This window comes from Choloepus didactylus, chromosome 6 (genome assembly GCF_015220235.1).
Source record: "Choloepus didactylus isolate mChoDid1 chromosome 6, mChoDid1.pri, whole genome shotgun sequence".
Classification (NCBI taxonomy): domain Eukaryota; kingdom Metazoa; phylum Chordata; class Mammalia; order Pilosa; family Megalonychidae; genus Choloepus; species Choloepus didactylus.
The window spans coordinates 1,319,738-1,340,052 of NC_051312.1; the positions used below are offsets into that span (position 1 = coordinate 1,319,738).

General features: G+C 57.8%; 1 protein-coding gene across 1 annotated transcript in view; it reads right to left on the reverse strand.

The window, feature by feature from the left end:
- The window catches only part of LOC119537836 (toll interacting protein), a 29,332-nt gene extending 9,384 nt beyond the window's left edge, over positions 1–19,948 (reverse strand). Inside the window, exons 1-5 of the mRNA XM_037840415.1 lie at positions 19,816–19,948; positions 4,269–4,418; positions 2,805–2,987; positions 1,685–1,837; positions 184–274 (exon numbers count right to left, since the gene is read on the reverse strand). Coding sequence (XP_037696343.1) covers positions 184–274; positions 1,685–1,837; positions 2,805–2,987; positions 4,269–4,418; positions 19,816–19,848 — 610 coding nt within the window. The 5' untranslated portion in view covers positions 19,849–19,948. The remainder of the gene's footprint in view (positions 1–183; positions 275–1,684; positions 1,838–2,804; positions 2,988–4,268; positions 4,419–19,815) is intronic.
- Positions 19,949–20,315: the final 367 nt, after the last annotated feature.

Below are 20,315 nucleotides of genomic sequence, written 5' to 3' on the forward strand. Positions count from 1 at the left end.
AAATCAGCATGTTTACATAAATTTAAACTGAGGTTAAATCCCTAAACCAGTCCTCAAAGCTGTCTGCCTCCTCCCTTCTCTGCTCGTTCAAGAAGGGTTTTCTGATACCATCAGAGGAGGGGCTGCCACACACCTGGGACGGGGCGGACCCCCCACGCCTGGGAAGGGACGGACGCTACGCACCTGTGATGGGGACGTACCCCACGCCTTGCTGGTACACGGTGGGCATCAGGACCACGGGCTGGGGAGGCATCACCATGGCAGCAGGCAGCGACTGGAACAAACCAGAGAGGACCGTGGCGTCATCACGAGCACACCACCCACCCTAGCCCTTTGCTTCCAGCCTCACGCCAGCGTCCCGAAGGAGCAGCGCTGGGTCACAGCTGGCTCCCAGACCTGAGCACAGGGCCCCGGGCGGCCGCCCCCAACACAACTTCCACCTCAGCCCTCCTGGGCTACAGAACCATGACAAACTGAAGTGCAGTGGGTGGGAACATGGTTTGAGAAAGTGAAGGAGAAATGGTACTTCAGGATCTGTTTCCTAACAGAAGCCACGTCAACGCCCTTCCACTACAGCACACCTAAGGTTTTATTCGAAAGACTTCTTACTTGTAGAATCTTACTAAGAATGACAGTGGCTTCGTGTGTATGTAAAATGTCTGCTGAAAATCATGATGAACTATTTATGAGTAAAATCAATCAAGCACCAAGATTTGCTTTAAAATACCCCTGCAGTGGGAGCCATTGGTGATGATGGCTGAAGCTGGTGATCAGCACACACAGGTTCACAAGGCACCACCACTCGGTGTGCTGGGAATTCTCTATATCGACAGCAAATCTGATTTGCTTTTAAAACAGCAAATCTGATGACAGTAACGGAGATGGCAGGAAACCAGGATCCTAGATTCCCTGATCCCTTCCCCCACTCTCCATCACCTTCTGGAAGTTTCCCAAGAGAGCTGCAGATGCACTGGGGCCAGCGTGCCCAGGGGTCCCCCTGCCTGGGCCCCCACAGGCCTCTTGCTCACAATCCAAGAGGGTGGACCGAGCAGCCCCTTCCCTCGAGCCCACACATCGGCTCCCAACCATGACGCCTCACTAGTTTACGGCAAGAAACTGCTGCTGCGAGGAAGAGCCTGGCAGACGGGAGGGTCCTGGGCAGCCCTGGGCTCTGAGCCGAGCCTCAGGCCCCCGTCCGGTGAGGCCGGCCCCCGGCTCCTGCACGGCTCCTTGCAGGGCAGGGTCTGGCAGAAGAGTGGAATGGCCTCGAGGACCCAGGACGGTGCAACGGAGAGCACACAGAGGGGCAGGGGTCCGCACTGCGGCTGCAACACACGACCCACGTGCAGCGCCCTTCTCCACAGACAAGGTCAGGGAGGAGGGCGTGAGGGGAGCGTCCACACCTGGACACGACTCACCCGATTCCTTCCTTCTGCCCTTGCAGCTCCGAGCTCTGGGGCTTACGGTCTTTGTCCTCACAGGACAAAGGCTTCCACTAGGCAACATGGCAACAATTCCACTCAATTATAAACTGAGGTTGCCACCTGGCCTTCTGGGGTTCCGGATGCCACTGGACCAATGACAAGAAGCTCCAGCCCACCAGTCGGGCTGCAGAGCCCCAGCGTGTGCATCTCCCCTGCGTCCCCGTTATGTGTGTCTCCTCCACATGGCTGTGGCTCCTCACCGTGTAGGACAGCACCAGGTTGATCATGCCCTCCTTGTCGTCGCCCTGCCGCCCGCTGAGGCTGTACCACTCGTCCTCCACTTTCCCCTGCTTCAGGGACTCAGGGATGGTGATGTGGGTCCAGGCAATCCGGTCATCCATGGAGAAGGCGCGCTGAGGACACGGGAGGGGCAGTGACCGCCTGACCAGGGCCACAGGGCCCACAGAGCAGGGACGAGGGCCGACCCCCAAATCCCCGGCCGCTCACAGGCATCCCCACGCAGCCTCCCTCCCTGCTCCCACCAGGCAGTCCAGGGCAGGGCGGAGTGGGCTTCAGGGGTCATTTCCAGGTGGCCTCCTGCCCCCCACCCTGGACTGAGCTGCTGCCATGAAGGACAGGAGGAGAATCCCACGGGCCTCCTCTCTTTTCAGCCCCAGCTCAAGGATGGACAGAGGTGAGGGAAGGAAAGCGAGCAGGGCCCTGGAGACGCCCCCCACTCCGAGGGACGCAGGTAGCTACCCCCTGCTCCACCTGCCCCTTCCCTTCCACGTGCCCCTTACCATTCTGGGGCCACGGAACAAGGAAAAGGGAGGAAAGGGCAGAAGGAGGGCGGGCGGGGACCCCTGCTGCCCCTCCTCGCCTAGGCCCCCACAGCCCCTGCAAGCTCCAGGCCTGCCCCAGAGGGGTGGAGACACAGGCGCCTGCCAGGCAAACAAGGAAAGCCTCCTGGCTTCCCACCCGAGCCCCCTAACCCGCGAGGACTCCACCGGGCAGCGCCGCGCCCCTCAGGCACGCCTGAGCTCCCTGCAACCCCCCCAAGAAGAGCCCACCCACTGTGATCCCGACCCACTTTAAGCCCAGCCTCCTCCCAGCCAAGAACCCGGCGGATCTGGCTTGGGGGGAGCAGGTGTGGGCACACTGGCTCCCTCAGGACGTTCTCTCTGTTACCTCCAGGCGTAAGGCTGCCCAAGAGCCTGAGAAGGACTTACAGTGCTCAAGGTGGCTGGGGAAACCAGAGCTCCTCTAATAGCGCGAATAAAACACCCAGCAGGAGGGCACAGCTAAGAGCTAGCCGACTCTGCCGTCACTGTGCCATCTGCGCCCGCTGGGACCCCAGGGAGAGCCGGGACACTCCCTCACCTCGTCGAAGATCTCCAGGTAGAAGGAGTCCACGCCCGGGGGCACGGTGCACTGAATGACCTTGTTCCAGCGAGGGTTCTTGGCGCCATTGTGGGCCGTGGGTGTCTCGTAGACGGCGTAGCCCAGGCGCACGCGGCAGTACGGGTCCATGCGGGTCATCCCGTAGTTCTTCGCCAACTTTGCCTGAAATGAAGCCCTTGTTGGAAAAACAGGGCAGGAGCTCCAGGAAGGAAGGACACTGCCTTCCAAGTCTGGAAGGCCCACTGGACATCCAGGAAGAGGCCACGTGGGCAGGGCCAGGGCTGGAGCCTGGCTGTCTGTGACCGCGGCCCGCACGAGCTGCTGGCCCTGGGGAGTGCCGGCTGGGAGAAACAGGGCTGAGGGCCGACCCAGGGCTCCTCCAGGCCCAGGAGACAAGGGGACAAGCAGCAAAGACCACGGGAAGTGGCCGGGGAGGGGCAGGTGGAGAATCAAGAGTGCCACCTCCTGGAAGCCGTGGGAAAAAAATTATCAAAAAGGAAGTGGAAAACTGAGGCCGGCACTACCAAGAGGCCAAGTAAGATGAGAACGGAGAATTTTTCTGACCACTGGACCCGGCAACACAGAGGTCTGGGATGCGCTCCCAGTGGAAGGGTGCAGAGCTGAAGCGGCCTGCGGAGAGCTGCTGTCCCGTGGGGAGCTGAGGCCCAGCTCTCAGGACAGTGAATTTCCTTGCAGGTTGGAGGAACTGCGATAGTGAGCAGAAGGAAGCAAATGTGCTATTTCAGACACCCAGGGGCGAGCAAGGGCTGGGAACGCATCGTGCTGGAAGGACGATCGGACACAAACCCAATGAGCACTCAACAGTGTTCCCAAGGGTTCCAGATTCTTACAGCTGAATTTATTCATGAGTCCAATACAGCGAGTGACTCTTTTGCTACGGAAGATATATCTATGCATTTCTAAAAAACTGTGTGGGTCACAGTGGTTTTCCTTTTCTCATGGTTTTATAGAAGGTTTTCTACACATTGTGTAATCTGATTTCTATTCTCGTTAGCACATGCAAACAGGTCTTGGTGTCACACAGAAGGGTCCTCTCTGGCTCCGGGACTCCCCTACTCCTCAGGCCGCGGAGGGTCGGGGGCCTCTCCTGTGCGGCTCCAGGACCAGTGCTCGGCATGCGACAGACACCAGTAAAGGTCCATCACTAATCTGTTGAGTTACTTTTGGCAGAAATCTGGGTAACTGTCAAGACTTTTCACATCTTTCATTTTCAACATTGTTATGTTGGGAAAAACTGGTATCAGGGAAAAATTCCCATTTGTCCACACAGAAAACGTAGTATAAAAGCTGAGATCCACAATTACACCAAGAGTGAGTGAAAGCTATTGTCATCTGTCTACCCAGCCTCTTACCCTGTCCCCATGGGGCCCCCCAACCTCCCCAAAAGTTCCCCGTCTCCCTGCCCCGCCCCCCAGAGCGCACCTGCACCACGGTGATGCTGAGGCGGCCCACGGTGCCCAGGGCCCCGCCGTACTGCAGCTGCTGGGCGGCCTGGGCGTCCAGCTGGATCTGCTGCTGCTGCTGGGTGGGCGTGATGCGGAGGAAGTCCTGTGGGAGCTCGCCCAGGTACACCTGCGGACGCCAGAAGAGGGCGCATGAGGCCAGCGAACCCGAGCAGGGCGACCAAATGCGGGGCAAGGGCTGGCTCTGCTTTGCTCTAGTGCTCCTGTTTACGGTGGGGCCTAGACCCAGCCCCACACCCTGCAGCTAGGTCCCCGGACCAGGCTGCCCGCAGAGTCGTGGGCTCCTGTCGGAGGCCTGGATCACCACCCGAGCCTCCCCACGGGACCTGGAGCTGCAAGTTAAAAAGGACTCAGACGTTTCAAAGGGTTCCTTGTTGGCAGAAAAGCAGCTTCTCCAGGCCTGAGCGCCCTGAACCACGGCCAGCAGGAGCTCGGCTGGGACTGCATGTCACTTGCCCAAACCGAACGATGACATGAACTCTGCACCTGGGGCCCAAAGGGACGGGAAAGGCTCTACTGAAAGTTCAAAAGCACCCAGGAGGGAAAATGCTAATAGATACTTGGACCTCCCCAGGCTGTCTCTCCTCGGATCCTCTGTCTGCTTGATGGCCTTGAGAAGGGGATGGAAGGATCGGCAGGAGCCGGCACCCTGCAGCGAGCGGAGCTGCCCAAACAAACAGCTGGGAGGCAACACAAAGGGAGCCCCTGGGGACTCCACAACGGGGCTAGACCCTCGGGGGCAGCCCCAAACCAGGACACCGAGTAGCTTCACAGCCAGGCAATGCCAGCGAGCACCCACGAGCCTAAGGCCCAACGTGGGAAGGCCGGGACCCAGAGCCGCCAGGGCCACCCGGGGGACAAGACTCCGCACCAACCCGCGGAGGGCCTGCTCGCCAGGAGACATCAGGCCAGACCAGCTGCAGCAAGGGCACCTTGTTCTTTCTTGCACCCGGCCGGGATGGAGCAGAAGAGTCACAGCCTCAGAAACGTCCGCCATAAATGGACAGCTGAGGGGCCCACTGTGCCGAAAAGTCACCAAGGACAGAGAAGCGGCGACGTGCAAGGGTGGGGCACAGCCCTGGAGTGGGGCGGGGTCACCGGCCGAGCAGCCACCCTGGACGCTCCGGCACAGACGCACACATTTGCTGCCGAGCGCTTTAGGGGCCCAAAACACTACAGAAAACCACAGACTTGTTTTGGCAAATGACATTTACTAAATACTGCCAGCAGCGAGAGCAATTCTGACAGCCCCATCTGTCCTCGGCCAACGTGCAGAAAGCGGAGAACCTTCCTGTCCAAACAGCTTGTGCCAACTGACCACTGACACCCTGGTTTCTGATATCCTGACCGTCTCCAACACGCACAGACAAGACGCCCCCAGCCCGTCTGGGCCGTGGCATCGGAGGTCCAGGAGGCACCACAATCGGCCCTGCCCGGTTCTGACTGCCCTTTCAGGTGTGCCCATTTGTGTTCATCACCGTTTCTTCCCCCACCAATTGGCTGCCTCGGGAAAGGTCTAGACGCCCTCCTCTGTCTCCCATAGCAGACGTGGAGAGCACACAAAGCCCTGGCAGTGGCAACCAACAGGAACCAGCAAAGCGGAGAGCATGCTGCAACTGAGCCGGTTTGTGTGGTTAAAACATCACAGCCCCCATGTAGCAGAGCGGCCCATGCCCCAGCCCACGCCCAGCTGATGCCCCAGCGGAGCCCGTCTGCCCACCCGCCTGTCTGCCCTCTGGTCGCCAGGTCCTGCAGTGCGGCCAGTCCGGTGGGTTCTACAATACTGAGAGGGCAACTTCACCTGGTGAAGCTGGGGCAGCACTGGGTCCCCAGGACAGAGGAGGAGATAAAAATAACAGATAAATCTCAGGGGGTGCAGTGAATGAGAAAATCTACCAGCTAATGGAAACCAAAAATACGCTGGACCTTATGACAAAATATGCTAATGGAGAAATTTTTGGTATTTCATCCAAGAGAAATCATAGCATGTGTCCTTCTGCGCCTTGATCATCTCGCCAATGCTCCTTTCAGGGTCCCTGCGTGGTGGCGGGCAGCTGAACCCCACTCCCCTTCAGGGCCGAGGGCTGCTCTGAGGTAGTCGCAGCCCCATCTGTCCTCGGCCAACGTGCAGGAAGCGGAGAACCTTCCCGTCCAAACGGCTTGTGCCAACCGACCGCTGAAGCCTGACCCAACCTTGACCCCAGAGTCTCTGCAGACGCCCCAGAAGAAAATCCCCAGAAGAGACCCAGCAACCACTCACCCTCCTCCTCGGAGCTGCTGACAGAGGGCCTCGGGGATGGGGGACACGGGCCTGCGCCCGGTGCCGGCTGCTCTGCCCTCCACCTGGGGCCGCCCCGGGGCAGGACCAGGAAGACCCAACAAGAAAGGCGACATGAAGAACCGCCGAGCTGAAGACCCTTCAGTCACTGCCCACGGTGTAAAAATGCTTCCAACCTGCACCCGAACGTTTTCCGTTCTGGAATCCTCTGCGAGCAGGTGTGGAAAGCCGCCTCGCCCCCTTTCTCCTCCTGGTGTCACAACCCCCCCCTCCATCAGAAGAGCCGCTCCCAAGCAGGAGTGAAAAGAGAAGGGCAGAGGGAGCGGGACACTGTGGTCTGAGGAAGGCTCGTCTTCCTCACAGGATGCAGGTCGGCCTGCACAGACGCGACTCCCCAGACGCACCCTGCCTGGAAGCTTCTGGAGAGCTCACATGGCGGGCAGCGGGCAGGTGGAGCGATGGCATGCAGATTCACGCCTCAGAACCAGGAGATGTGATCCAATCTCAGTGCCGGGACCAAGGTGTCCCGCCAGGAATGTTAGGATCACAGTGGGGCGGGAAGGGGGGTTTCTGTTGATCTGAGTCGTTTTCCTCCCTCAGATCTGCTTGTCCTTCTTTTCCACGTTTCCTACAATTTATAAATTACTTGAGTAGTTTGTCTTTCTGATTTCACTTAACTTTATTCTATTTTATTGACTGGTCATTACTCAGCACTTGCAAGTGTGCTTTGGAATTCTGAAGTCAATCATAAGAGGAGATCCACCGTTAAGAATTCAAAGTCAAAAATAGTGACAAAAGCAAAACTAGAATTTGGTGGGTTTATACCAAAAAGAAACTGTTATTGTGTTATTTCCATTGTCAGTACAAAATAAATGTATTTAAAAGAGGGAGGTGTCTGGACAGAAGCAAGGCTGGCGGGGGGGGCTCTGCCCCTCGGCTCAGGGAGCTCTGCCCAGCGTTGCTTCCAGCTCTGCGCCAACACCTGAAGAACGTGTTTGCTGCTCCCGCTGCCTTTTGTTAAAAAGCAGAAACAAATCTCTCCTTGCCGTACCCCACACCTGTCCCCTCTCGGAAGGGGGCGTGCCTGCAAGTTGAGGAGGGCTCCTGGTTGAGGACATCAGCTTTTATCTGATGCAGCCCCAAGCTCAGGGCGAGGGCCAGCAAGGGACTCCAAGCTCGCATTTGCAGCCTGTGCCTGCTGGCAAGGAGCAGGCACTCACGCAGCCAGGGGCTGCCAGAGCAGAGCCTGCAGCGCCCTTCCCAGAGGCCCTGCAGCACAGCCTTGCCTTGATGGCACTTCCCAGCTATGTCCCAGGGGCCCCCAACAGGCCCCAGGAAGTGCCCTGGAAAAGGACCCTGGCAGCTGCCGCTGCAGGATGCACACCCTCTGGGTCTCGGGGTGCAGGGCAGAGCTGCTGCAAGGCTGACGGGGTTGCAGGCAGAGGCGCCAGGTCCTAGTTCCGTCCCAATACAAGAAATGCTGGAGGGAGGAACCCGTGCTCATTCCCCACCTCCCACCCGGGCTCTCACCTTGGAACCCCCTTCCGGGTGGTACCCGGCAGCAGCCCAAACACGTGGGAAGTGCTTCCCATCGCAGGTTTTGTCTGCTCACCATGAGTGAGTCAGTTTGCAGGAACAGACTCATATTAACCTCGTCCATGGGGACTGATGTGCACAACCCAAATTCTAACCCATTTATTGAGAAATAACCACCTCCTCCGTACCAGGTGGCACCATAGTTCCGAGGACAACCACAGGCCTTGGCTTTTGTGGAGAGGCGTCCTGGAGGAGACAGACAGACAAGCAGGCAAACACATCCATGACATGAGTGCTCCAGAGTGACCTCATCGGGGCAGGGTGGACAAGAGGGGCGGGTGCTGGGGTGCACGGGGCGGCGGGAGGGGCCTCTCGGATGAGGCTGCAGCCCACAGTTTCCTTCGTTATTTTTATTGCTTCTCTGTCCCCCTTGGCTGGGTAATACTCTCATTCTTATTCTTCCTTTTCATGGTCCTCTTGTAGGTTTTCATTAAAGAGAACAAGGTTTAAGCTTCTTAAACATCCAAAGGTCAGATGGTCTAGTATTATTTTTCAATAATATTTCTCATGTTTTACAAATATGAAACATGGGCTTTTAACAACAGTGAGGCTAGAACGTGGAAAGGAGGGAAACGACTCTACAGTGGAGAAACACAGCGAACATGACTTTCGCCGGGGGCCAAGGGGTTTTCCTGTCGCCGGTGATGAGCCAGGTGGACGTCAGGTACCCCGAGACGATGCGGTGAGAAGGGCCTGCCACCCCTGGGGTCTTCTGCCCAAGGATCCAGACCCAACTGAGGTCATTCCACAGGCCCCCGATCGACCCCTCACACTGTGAAGGCCCCAAGGGACACGGCAACCAAAGGTCCCATGGTGTCCTGAGCCGGACCCGGGACAGAAGAGCCAAATACCACCTGGCTTTTACTTAGCAGTAATGCTCCAGGGTCTGCTTCTCAGCCACAGCAAACGTACCCCGGCGAGTAAGAAACTATCATCGGGGAAATGGCTGGGCTAGACGGGTACTGACCTCATTGTGCAACACTCTGTAAATCCAAAGTTATTCCAAAGTTTAAAGTTTACTAGAAACAATTCAACTTCACCCCCACAGCCCCCAACATTAAACAATGCCTCAGCCCATACCAAACAAAAACAAACTACTGCGTGTACAACCGCCACCGCCACTGCCTGCTGGAAAGGATGGAGAGGCTGCCTGCCCCCGCTGCCCCCGGTTTCTCAGTTCGGACCAAATTTGTCCAAAGGAGGCAAGATCCCTGGGCCTGAAGGAGCCAGCACTGTTCATGTGTGTTTCAGACTGAGACTATGAAAAAGAAAATGATTAACCCTGTATAGTAGGTATCCAATGGTTATCATTCACATGATTTTCCTTAAATTTACAAGATGAACACAGTAAGTCTAATGCTAACAATTGGTTTCAAACCGGAGTCAAGGCCCAGCAAGCCCAGTGCTGGGAATTAATCCCACGAAACCTGGCCCGGATGTGCCAGCCTAGGGCTGCTCCTGGCCGTGCCCCACGGCCAAGTGCCGGGAGAAGCTTGCAGCCGGCCACGGGCGCCTGGGCACACCCACCAGGGACCCCAGGACCCCACACCTGCAGCACGACAAGACCGCCAGGGCAGTCTGCAGGCAGGAGGACAGCGTGACCCACGGCACAAAACCCCAAACAGGTGGTATCTGCAGAGAGAAACCTGGATATTTGAGAATGGGAATCAGGGGAAACGAGGCAGGGCAGATGTGGTTTTCCTTTCTTTACACCTGTCTACCTGCTGGGTGCGTCATAAAACAGCAATTCTTTCACATGTACACAAGTAACTTTCATTAAAAAGAGGGGGGAAAGGGAGTAGAACTCATTCCCTCAAGATGAGTTTTGGCTTCTCTTAAAACTAAAAGCCATTCTCATAAACATTAGTCTGCTCTAAGCGTATTTTCAAAAAGGTAATTTATGATTTCTTAAAAATCACTGACTGGCCTGCCCCACGTGGCACTCACAGAGAGAATGACAACTGACGTCCTCATGGACAGTCATGCCCAGCTTGGCCTGGACCCCAGCCCGACCCCGCCACAGCGCTCTGTGCCCTTGTGAGAGAGGAGTCACAGAACACTCTTCGTCCATATTTTGATTTTGGCAAAGAAATAAACGTGCTCTGCATCATTCCAATCTCCTTGTGAGATGTGCTAAGCCAGTTTTTCTTGTTAAGCACACAAGTTAAGTAAGCACCTACTGTAATGCTCCCTTAATAAGAAGTTCCCCTCACCCCTTACACGTGACAAAGCACCTTCCCCGGCCGCCTCCTGGGCAGTCCCTCGCCAGGGGCTCTGCCGGACCTGGACTTCCAGCGGGAGCCCCCAAACCCCTTCTCCCAGTGCCCTCCACCCCGCGGTGCACTCGACAAGCAGAGCATCCGATAGGGCGGGACCAGCCTGGGACGGGGTGTCTCTCCAGCTCCTTTCCCTGTGACCTTTTTTCCTAATCACAGCTGTCCGTGACCCTCCCGCCCCACAGCCCCTGCACCTGCTCCCGTGCCGGCTACCTCTCTCAGCTACACAGAGTAAGGCAATGCTGGAACAACTCAGTTTGTAAAACTTGAATTAAAAATTTAACTTCATAATCATAATTGCTGAGTAACTTTTATGTAGTTTATTTATCTGTATAAATTGCAATGTATCAAATTACACATGGAAATTAGCAACTCATACAAATACCTAACAGCAATATAACTATTTTAAAAATCATTCAACTGTTATTTTTCCAGCAAGAATAAAACACCTGAAAAATTTTCTTAAAAATTACTTTTAGTGACTTTAGCTCTTAACTTTCACTTAGCACAAGAAAATATTTTTTAAGTTAACAAGTCGCTATTCTCTGGTAACTCCTGTGATGACTTTTCTTGAACCCCTCCCCAGGCCCGAGTCCCGCACACTGAGGCCAAGCACAAGGGCATCCGCCCGGCAGCCCAGCTCTGGGGTCAAGGTTGAGCTGTCGAGGGGAAAGCCCCCAGGGGTGTAGCTGCAAGTTCGCACCCGTGTTGGCCTGCGCACGTGTTATCTTCCACCAGCTTGATGTCAGAGCTCAGGTGATGCCCAAGAAAACCCAACAGGAGCAAAGAAATACTAAGGAATGAGATCTTGCCCACAAGAGTTGACCTCTGGAGGTCCACAAACCACGGTCATCTCTCAGGCTTTCGTCACCCCATCCAGGAATCACCTGCTTGGGGACAACCTCTGCCCGGTTGAGGCCGCATGTGTTAGGGTTCCTGGGGCACCACAAGGCCAGTCCAAGGAAACACTATCACAAACACAGCGACCCCTCAACCCTGTGACCCTAAAAGACCTCAGTCAACAATCCAGCTGGAGCTCCACGGTACTTGCAGGGTGGGAACCGTGAGAAGGGCTGGGCTGAGGCCGAAAGGGACAACACAAAAACAAATGCCAGGTTTGACACATGTGGAGCAGGTGGCGGTCACAGCCTTGCCGAGCCCCTCGGGGGACAGGGCACTCTCTGGCAAGGAGTGGGGATGGAGCACCTGCTGGTCGGGGGCAAGGTGGGAGCCTCAGCCCCCCACGGCCCCCGACACTCCCGCCCGAGGGAGTGGCTTGTGTTTATGTCCAGGGAGCCCAAGGCCCAGCTCAGCGTGCCCCGGCCGGCCCGAGAGACACCTCTCGACCAAAACGACTGCCTACCTGTGCTGCCGACGGCGCAGAGCCCTGGCGCAGGGCATGGGCAGGGACTGGGGTACCCAGGAAGGACACGGATGAGACCAAGGGACGCTGTGGCTCAGGTGGCTGCAGGGGCTGGGACACCTGTCCTCACGGCAGCCTGGTCACAGGAAGGAGACGTGAGAAGGAGCCGAGGCGCCAAGACAGACATGCTGATGTGGGTTTACCGACAGGCCCTGCACACCCTCTGCCCGCACTGGTGAGGCCCAGGAGACTGTTCAGGCCCCACAAAGAGCCCAGGAGGGAGCCCCGGTGAGGTGAAGGCTGTACCCACGTCCACCGGACTTTCATTCACATTTTTCTGTAAGTTTGACATTTTCAAAATGAAGCTGGGAGGAAAAATCCAATTTGCCAACTACATTCGACCTGCATCCAGGCAGCTAAATGTGGCTGGGGAAAAATACACAGCCACGCTGACGAGGCTCCCTTCACATTAACCACCCCAAGCTCCTGGGGCCACCGCGACCCCACTACTCCCTAGTCAAATCTTGCTCACCCTCCCACACATTTTCCTCTTTCCCCAAATCTCCAACACTCCCTCTCCCCTCGTTTCCAAGGATGGCCTTGTTTCCTGCAATGGGAAAAAAATAAAAATCCAAACAAAAAACCGAGCCGCAATCAGAGAGGCAGGTTGGGCCCACCGCCCCGGCACGGCCCGCAGCCCCCGCCGCCCCTCTGCCCTCGGCAGCCGGCGCCACGCTGCTCTCTCTGCGTCAGCAACGCCGCCCCCCGGGGGCACCACCCGCCCAGAAGGAGCAGCTCCCGGGTGAAGAAGCAGAATTGAAACAGGACCACCAACCTCCTCCGACCCCACGTCTCCACCCAGCTGCTAGCTCATTCGTCCACACCCCCCAGAGCAAAAGCCTTCGAAGGGGGTTCTGCGGTCACCGACTCCCACGGCCTCCCACCAGCCCTCTGCACCCCGCTTCCGCAGGCTGCGGCCCCCAGCACACATCAGCACCCGAGAACCGCTCGTCGGATGAAGGCACGGCCTTCGCACAGCGCGGAGCCATGGGCGTCTCCCGCGTCCCCGTGCCCCCTGCGCCCGCCGCGCCCGCCCCACAGCGACAGGACGCGGACCTGCGCTGCGCTCTGCAGTCCCCCGGAACCGAGGAGCAGTGCCTGCTGCCCGCCCCTGACCCGGGCCTGGCGGCCTCACTTCTGCGGCTCGCGTCCAGCCCCCGCCCCGCCCCTCGGAGCCTCTCCCATGAATCCCGCCTCAAGGGACGACAGTTAATTTCCCCTCTTCTTTTCCAACCTTTCCCAAGGCTTCATCGCGATCAAGACTGGCCTTTCCTGGACGTCAGCTCTCTTTTCCCACTCCTATCACTCCCACCCTCCCTTCTTTCTCTTATTATTCAATACAGGTGCTTCCAGGCCAAAACGTTTGGATGCCCCCAAAACTCTGCTGAAGCGTACAAGTATGTGCTACATTCTGGGATACTGATGAATGCTTACATGCCGATCAGGGGATAAAATGAAGGACAACGAGGATAACCACAGTTCCCCAAAGGGTAGAATGAGTTCCTTTAAATGTGCCTCCACTGCAAATTCCACAGCACGTGCCGAGGGCCACACAAGCCAGGCCCCGGGAACCCATCAGTGAGTCAGAGACACAGTTCCCCGTCCTTGTTACACCAAGACAAGGCAATAGGTGCGTGGGAACCCTGTGCAAGGCAAGCCTGGCAAAGTGCTGACAGCAGATCCGGCGGTGGGCCCAGCACTGCGCTGTAAATGTTCTTTGGCTCTGCCATGGTGCTTACATTTCAATGAAAGGAAACCGTGAGTAAACACCAGTAAATTATACTATCTCTTAAGGGAGGAAGCAGAACATAAAACATGATGGGTAAGGTGGCGCGGGCCCATGTGGAGGGCGTGAGGGTCAGTCACTCGGAACCTGGGGCACGGGCGCCTCGGGCAGAGGGCCCAACACTGCCCAGCAGGCCAAGCACAGCAGGGAGGTGACATGAATGGACAGGACCAAGTGGGGGGGGGTGGACAGGTGAGGTCGGAGGCGAGGGTGGGCAGCTGGAAGTGGGGGGCCTCGAGAGCCCCTGGAAGGACTCTGGGGACCGTGTGCAGTGGTCCGATCACAGCTGCTTCTGCTCAGAGCCTGGCTGCAGTGAGAGCAGGAGGACCAGTCAGGGAGTGGGCAGGAATCTGGGCAGAGATTGAGAAACAATCAGATTCTGAGACCATCTGGAAGGGCAGGGAACTCCTGCTGGATCCAACGTGGAGAGTTCTGGAAAGAGGCGACCAAGGCCACATCACGCCTGCTACCTGCAGCCGAGAAGGTGACAGGCCTGGGGACGGGGACCTGGGTCTGCACCGGTCATGCCTGGGAAGTCCAGAGCATTCTACCTGCTGTCGCAAGGAGCAGCTGAACATACGAATCTGGAGCTTAGGAAAGAGGCCTGGGGAAGAAATCTGGGTGTTCTGGTCACATGATGGGGTTTGAGACTGACCCTGTAGCAGAGATCCTGGAGGGAGGGAGCACAGGAGAAGAAAAGAAGGGGAGAAAACGGCCCGGGACGGAGGAAGTGCGCCTGTGGGAGGAAAACCAAGTATGTGCCCTGGAAGACAAGGGAAGCCACAAGGCGGCATGGGGAGGGCCTGTGGGGCAGCTCCTGCAGGGCCCAGAGCTGCAAGGGAAGCCCCTGAACACGAGGTGAGCAGCTGCCGTGCCCTCGCAGGTGTCCCCTGCCCTCCGCCTGGGGCACCGTCCACACATCTCCACAGCCACCCCCTCTGGTCCTTCCCAGCAAAGTCAGCAGCACCCTGCCCCCCCCCCGTCCCCCAGAGCTCCCACCAGCCAGCTGGTGTTAGGGCAAAACTCAAAGATGGAAAGGCACGGAGATGGCAGATGGGACACACCAAATCCCCAGCAGAGCCGGCCACGGGGAGGGCAGAGGCTCTGAGAGATGGGGACTCGCTCCCACAGCACGAGCAGCTCACGCTCTTGGGGAGTCGTGGACACCAGGTCCTGGGGAAGCCCTTCACACCTGGCAACTCGGTCCAGCCTCCCGGGAACCCCACGAGGAGGGCACTGCTGCCACCCCCACTGTATATGGGAGAGACCAAGCACACAGAGGCTAAGCGACTGGCCCAAAGCGAGAGCTGTCAGCTTAACTAAAATCTCAAGTAACTCACACGGAAACCTCAAAGGGCAGATCTAACAGACAGTAACAACGGGAGAAGCCGCAGGCTAGGAGGGGGTCAGAAAAGAGTGCTCAGAAAGCAGCCCGGAGAATCGCAGGGGGGAGGCAGGAGGGAGGCCGGGGAGGAGGCAGGGCCACCGCTGGGAGCTGGGAGCTGGGAGCTGGGAGGCAGAGCAGGAAAACACCATCACCGTCAGTGTCAGCGTCCCGGGAAAAGTCACGCCAACCACAGCTCCACAGACAGCAAGAACGTCCTTCAGGAATCAGAAAAAGGCTTTACAAACAAAAAACATATACACGTGTCTGGTCAGCCCAAAGCAGGCAAGGAAAGAAAGCAAAACAAGAAAAGGTAAGACAAATAAAAGCAGCAAAGAAAACATGAAAAATGTGTATGTGACTTTTATCCAGTGTATGGAGAGATGAGCAGAAAAATGGGGACAAAGATTAAATGAAAGATAGGGTGGGATGGGGGATGGAATGCTTTGGGTGCTACTTTTATTTTTATTCTTATTTTATTTTTTTTTTTTTGAGTGAGGAAAATGTTCAAAAATTGACTGTGATGACGAATGCACAACTATATGCCATGAACAGCTGAATGTACACTGTGGATGGCTATAGGGATGTGACTATATCTCAATAAAACTGAATTTAAAAAAATGGGCGTATGTGGATGTGCGCGCGCGCGCACGCGCACACACACACACACACACACCTATGATACCCTAATAAGTTCCAGTTAAAAGAAAAAGCTCAGATGTCATTTTTTAAAATCTAGCTCTATGCTGTGGATGACAGCCCTATTTTAAACACAAATATCGAGAAAGATGGAAAGGCAGAGAACAGAAGAAAAACCCGCCAGGCAAACACTATCCCAGAAGCTGGAGCATCAGACAAAAGAGAGGGTGAGACACTGGGCCAGAGCCCGCTGAGACGCTATCCTGCGAGAACGTGTGCCCGCAGGATGCAGCAACCCCAAAGAGAAGGCACCTGACGACCAGGCCTCGGGGAATCCAGGGCAAACGTGAGCAGCCAGAGAAGCTGGCCCACCACCACCAGAGGGGACCCAGGGCCGGCCAGAGGGGCTCCCACGGGTCGCATGCTCATCCCATCTGGGCTGGAGCTGACGTGGACACATCGGTTACATGGGCCCCGAGATCCGCAGGTTCACAGGGAAACCGCAATCCTGGTTCATAAACGGAGGACAAGGGATGAAATCCAAAACCCGCCCCCTGGGGTCCCAGTGAAGTCGCTGATCAAGCAGCAAAAGGTGGTAGAGGGCAAGGCTGATAAGGTCACCCCAACTCACCCAACACAACGCCCGCCACCCTCGAGGGAGGAGGGGCTTTACCGAAGGAGGCACCGGCCGCCACCACCCGACCCGCTCATCAGCAGCGTCCCCAGAGCAGCACGAACAGCCCGACCAGGCCTGGACGCTGCTCCTGCCGCCATCCGGGAGGGGGGCCGAGGGCTGAGCTGCGTCTGTGGGCCAGCCTCCCAGCTGACACACACCCCGGCTCCAAGCACGGTCTGCCATCCTCTCCCTCATTCCAGCGGGGCAGGCGGGTACCCCACAGGGAGTCCCAAGCCAGTGGCAAAGGGGAGAGAGCACCCTGCACCCAGGCAATGACGCGGAGCTGGGAAAAGGGGTTCTGTGGGAGACTCAAGATTCAGCAACCAAGTGGAAAACCTAACTCTGCCCTCTCCCAGACTTCATCAAGGGTTGGTTTCAACCTGGAGAAAAAAATGCAATCTACAGCTCAACCCAGAACACAGATAAAGACCTACAAGCACACTGTAAAACATGAAACAATACGTGGCCTCAGGAAGGGCGATAAAGCACCCTGTTTTCTAGCCTATTCCATTTCATTAAAAAATAACTGGGAGTGCAGCAAACCAGAGGCCATGACCTACTAATGGCTGCAAGCTGCCGTGTGGAAAGCACTGCTTCACCCTCTGGTTCTAGAGAAGGGGCCCCACTGCCCAATCCCCACCTGCTGCGCCCCGTGGCCCCAACCAGGTGAAAAGCCTCTAGCGTATACAGAAGCTACATCCTCAAGGAGGACTCTCCAAAGGCTGCACGAGACCTCGGGCCTCTCTCAGGTGAGTGCAGTTACTCCCCAGATGCTCTGTAATGATTTGTGCACTAGACAGAAACACTGGATAGGAAAAGGGTTATAACTGCAAAATGCTCGCATTTTTAAAAAGTGAGGTGAGCACAGCACAGGACTGTGGCCTCCCTGAGTGGCTATTCAAGGAAACACACTACTGTGCAATATAAACACTGCATCTCCCGAATTCAAGCAAAAACTATTCTGGCTCTGCTGAAGGGAGGAAAGCACAGAAGTATTCTTCCTGAATAACCAGGTTTTACACGTAGCCCCACCACCCTCACCCTGTGTCTCCCCTGCTCCCTTAGGCTCCCCCTACACAAGGAAAAAAGACTCCCCTGCCCCCCCAGATCCCTGCTGCTAGAACTCCCTTCCTCCCTTACATTCCCTCAGGACTTCACTTGTCACTCTTCCTTGCCAGTGCGAGGGGACCTCGGACCTCGGTCGGAGCCCTGAGTTTGAGGCCAGGCCCCAGGCTCTGAGGCTCCCCAGCTGAGGGACCCTGGGGCAGTGGCCTAACCCTCCCACGGGGCTGGCGTTTACTGGGTGCAGCAAAGCCAGGCCCTGGCAGGGTCAGCTCCCAACGCCCCCGTGTAGCAGCACCGCATGTCACAGCACCCGTGGGCTCACCACGACCCCTCCTGCCCGAAAGCCCAGCACCCAGCACATAATAGCGATGGAGAAATTCAACAAACATCAAGTCAGAAGGCCTTGCAAAAGCAAGAGTTCTTCTACTGGACTCCAGTGACTGGCAAAAAGGCCCTTACAAGCACTAGTTAACCCAAGTGGAGAGGGCTTGGTAGAAACGCAAGAGGCTTGTGCCTGGCAAAAATGATTTTTAAAATGGTATACTGTGGGGACCTGATAAATCTCTCGGCCAAGGGTCAGATCCAGCCCTCGTCGAGGTCCTTCCGGTCTGGAATGGACAGCCTGTCCACAGTCCACCCAGGCCACGCCCGTCTGTCTCACACACAGGCACACACATGCGCCACCGAAGACCCCTCTGGGGCTGCCCGCTCCCTTCGGGTCCAAATCCCTTCCCGGGCCACCATCCCCAAAGCCCCACCAGCGAAGGGGGGCCCCATACTCCAGGCTCGGCCCGTCTGGCCTCCCTTTACCTCCGTTCGCTTGCCCAGCTGCTCTCCAGCTCCCGGCCCCCAGGGATCTGCTCTTGGCTTTCAACACTCTCCCCTCTCTCACCCACCCCACAAATCCTGTTCCTTCTCTCCGAGTCTCAAGTTAGACGTTACCTCCTCAGAAAAATGCTTTGCCAACGCTCATGGCACCTAACTCTTGGGTTAAGGTAAAGACCCACAAGTCTTATCACGCCTGTACCAGTCCTCTCATCTGCTGTCTGTCCCCGTGCCACACTGCGAGATCCCTAACGGCAGGACCCTTGGCACGCCTAGCTGGGGCCAGCACCCTAAAACCATGACCAGCAACCCTGGCAGAATCACACTCCATGGCTCCAGCCCCAGGAGCTCTACTACAGCCCTAACGTTACTGTGGGGTGACAGATCACTGATGGGCCCCTCACAGGGTGCTCAGCCCCTCACGCTGCACACCGGGACACGGACAGAAACCTCAACTGTGTTACACTAGAAACCCAGCCAGGAAGCACAAGACGAGGAGCAAGACCAAGACGCCAGTCCTTTGACGTCACTGAACCCACACGGCTGAGTCTTTTCTGAAGCTCCCAACTGCTCATGGCAGGGTGTAATGTCCATTTTATACAGTCCCCGGCACCTCAGTGACAGGAAACAAGAGCTTTAGTGATGATCTATGTCCTCAACCGGGTTCTCAACCAGCAGCACGAGGGGTGGTGGATGGCTGTACTCTGCACCCCCAGAGGGTGAGCACCCTGCCCGGGCCACGCAGGGAGGAGGGACTAGTCAGGAGCCCCGCGGCGGCGGCAGGAGGCAGCTCCACCCTCCTGCACCCTGCTCTCCAGGAGGAGCCGAGGTGGGAACCGCTCATTTGAAAGGGACGGCTGCCTGGCTTCTCTCACCAGCCTGCTGCGTAAAAACGAGCAGATTGCAACCATCAGCAATCCGCAGCAACTCACTGTAGTGCGGCGAAGACAGAGATGGCAACGCGGAGGCCCCCTGCTGACCCTGGAGCGCTCCCACACCTCCGGGCACTAAGTGTGTCTGCCCGGTCACTTCGGAGCCCGCTGCAAAAGCGCCCGCGTCCAAGGGGGGCTGCTAACAAAACCTGGGTCTTGGTTTCAAAACGGGACGGAATGTTGGATGAGAAGGCTCGACCCTGGTCAGGGAAACGCAGGCAGGATGCGTCAGTGCCCAGAGGCCCGGGGCTGCTCAACCCGTTCCCGGCGCGGAAAACCCCCCACTTCTAATCGGAAGGACCCAAAGGTCCGCCTCCTGCACAGCTTGCTGCTCAGCACAAACCGGCCGCCTCGCTCTGTCCCCGGCGCAGACCAGGAGCTGCGGGAGCGACCCTTCGCGGCCAGTCCCCACCGCATCCCGCAGCGCCTCGGAGGAGACCCCTCGCTACCAGAGACCCTCCGCCCCCAGCCTCCATCTGCAAACGGAGGCCTGCGAGGCGGCCGCCCCCGGGCCCCGGCCGGGCCCTGCGCGGGGTGAGAAGCCGGCCTGGGCCTCGTCGCCCCGCGAGGCCTCCGCTGGGCCCGCCCCGCCTTGCCGCCCCCCGGCCCCCGCCCGGAGCCCTCACCGGCCCGCGCTGCGTGCTGACGGTGGTCGCCATGGTGCTGCGGGCGGCCCCGGCCCCGCCGACCCCACTCGAGCCGCCGGCCGAGCTCTTCCGCCCCCGCCGGAGACCGCGACGCCGACGGTTGTCCCGCGAGATCGCGCCGCGGTCAGCTGACTGCCAGCCCCGCCCCCAGGCGCGGCCCCACGGCGCAAGCGCGGCACGCCGGGTGTGCCTGCTTCCGACCCTCGCCTCGGACGCATGCGCCCTGCCCAGGGCAGCGGCGGGGGCGGGGTAGCCTCCCGGCGTGCGCCTGCGCCGTTGGCCTCTCCGCGAGCCCAGACACCTCGCGAAATGGCTCCTGACGTGGCTGTCTGCGCATGCCCGAGCGCGGGCGCGCTCTGCGCGGCAGGGCGGTGTGCTTCAGAACCTCTCTCGCGCGGCGGTGCTGAGGGCACTAAAACCCCCGCGCGGAGGCCTCCTCGGCCGCCCGGCTCCCTCGGCGGGCCTCGGACCGTCCCTCA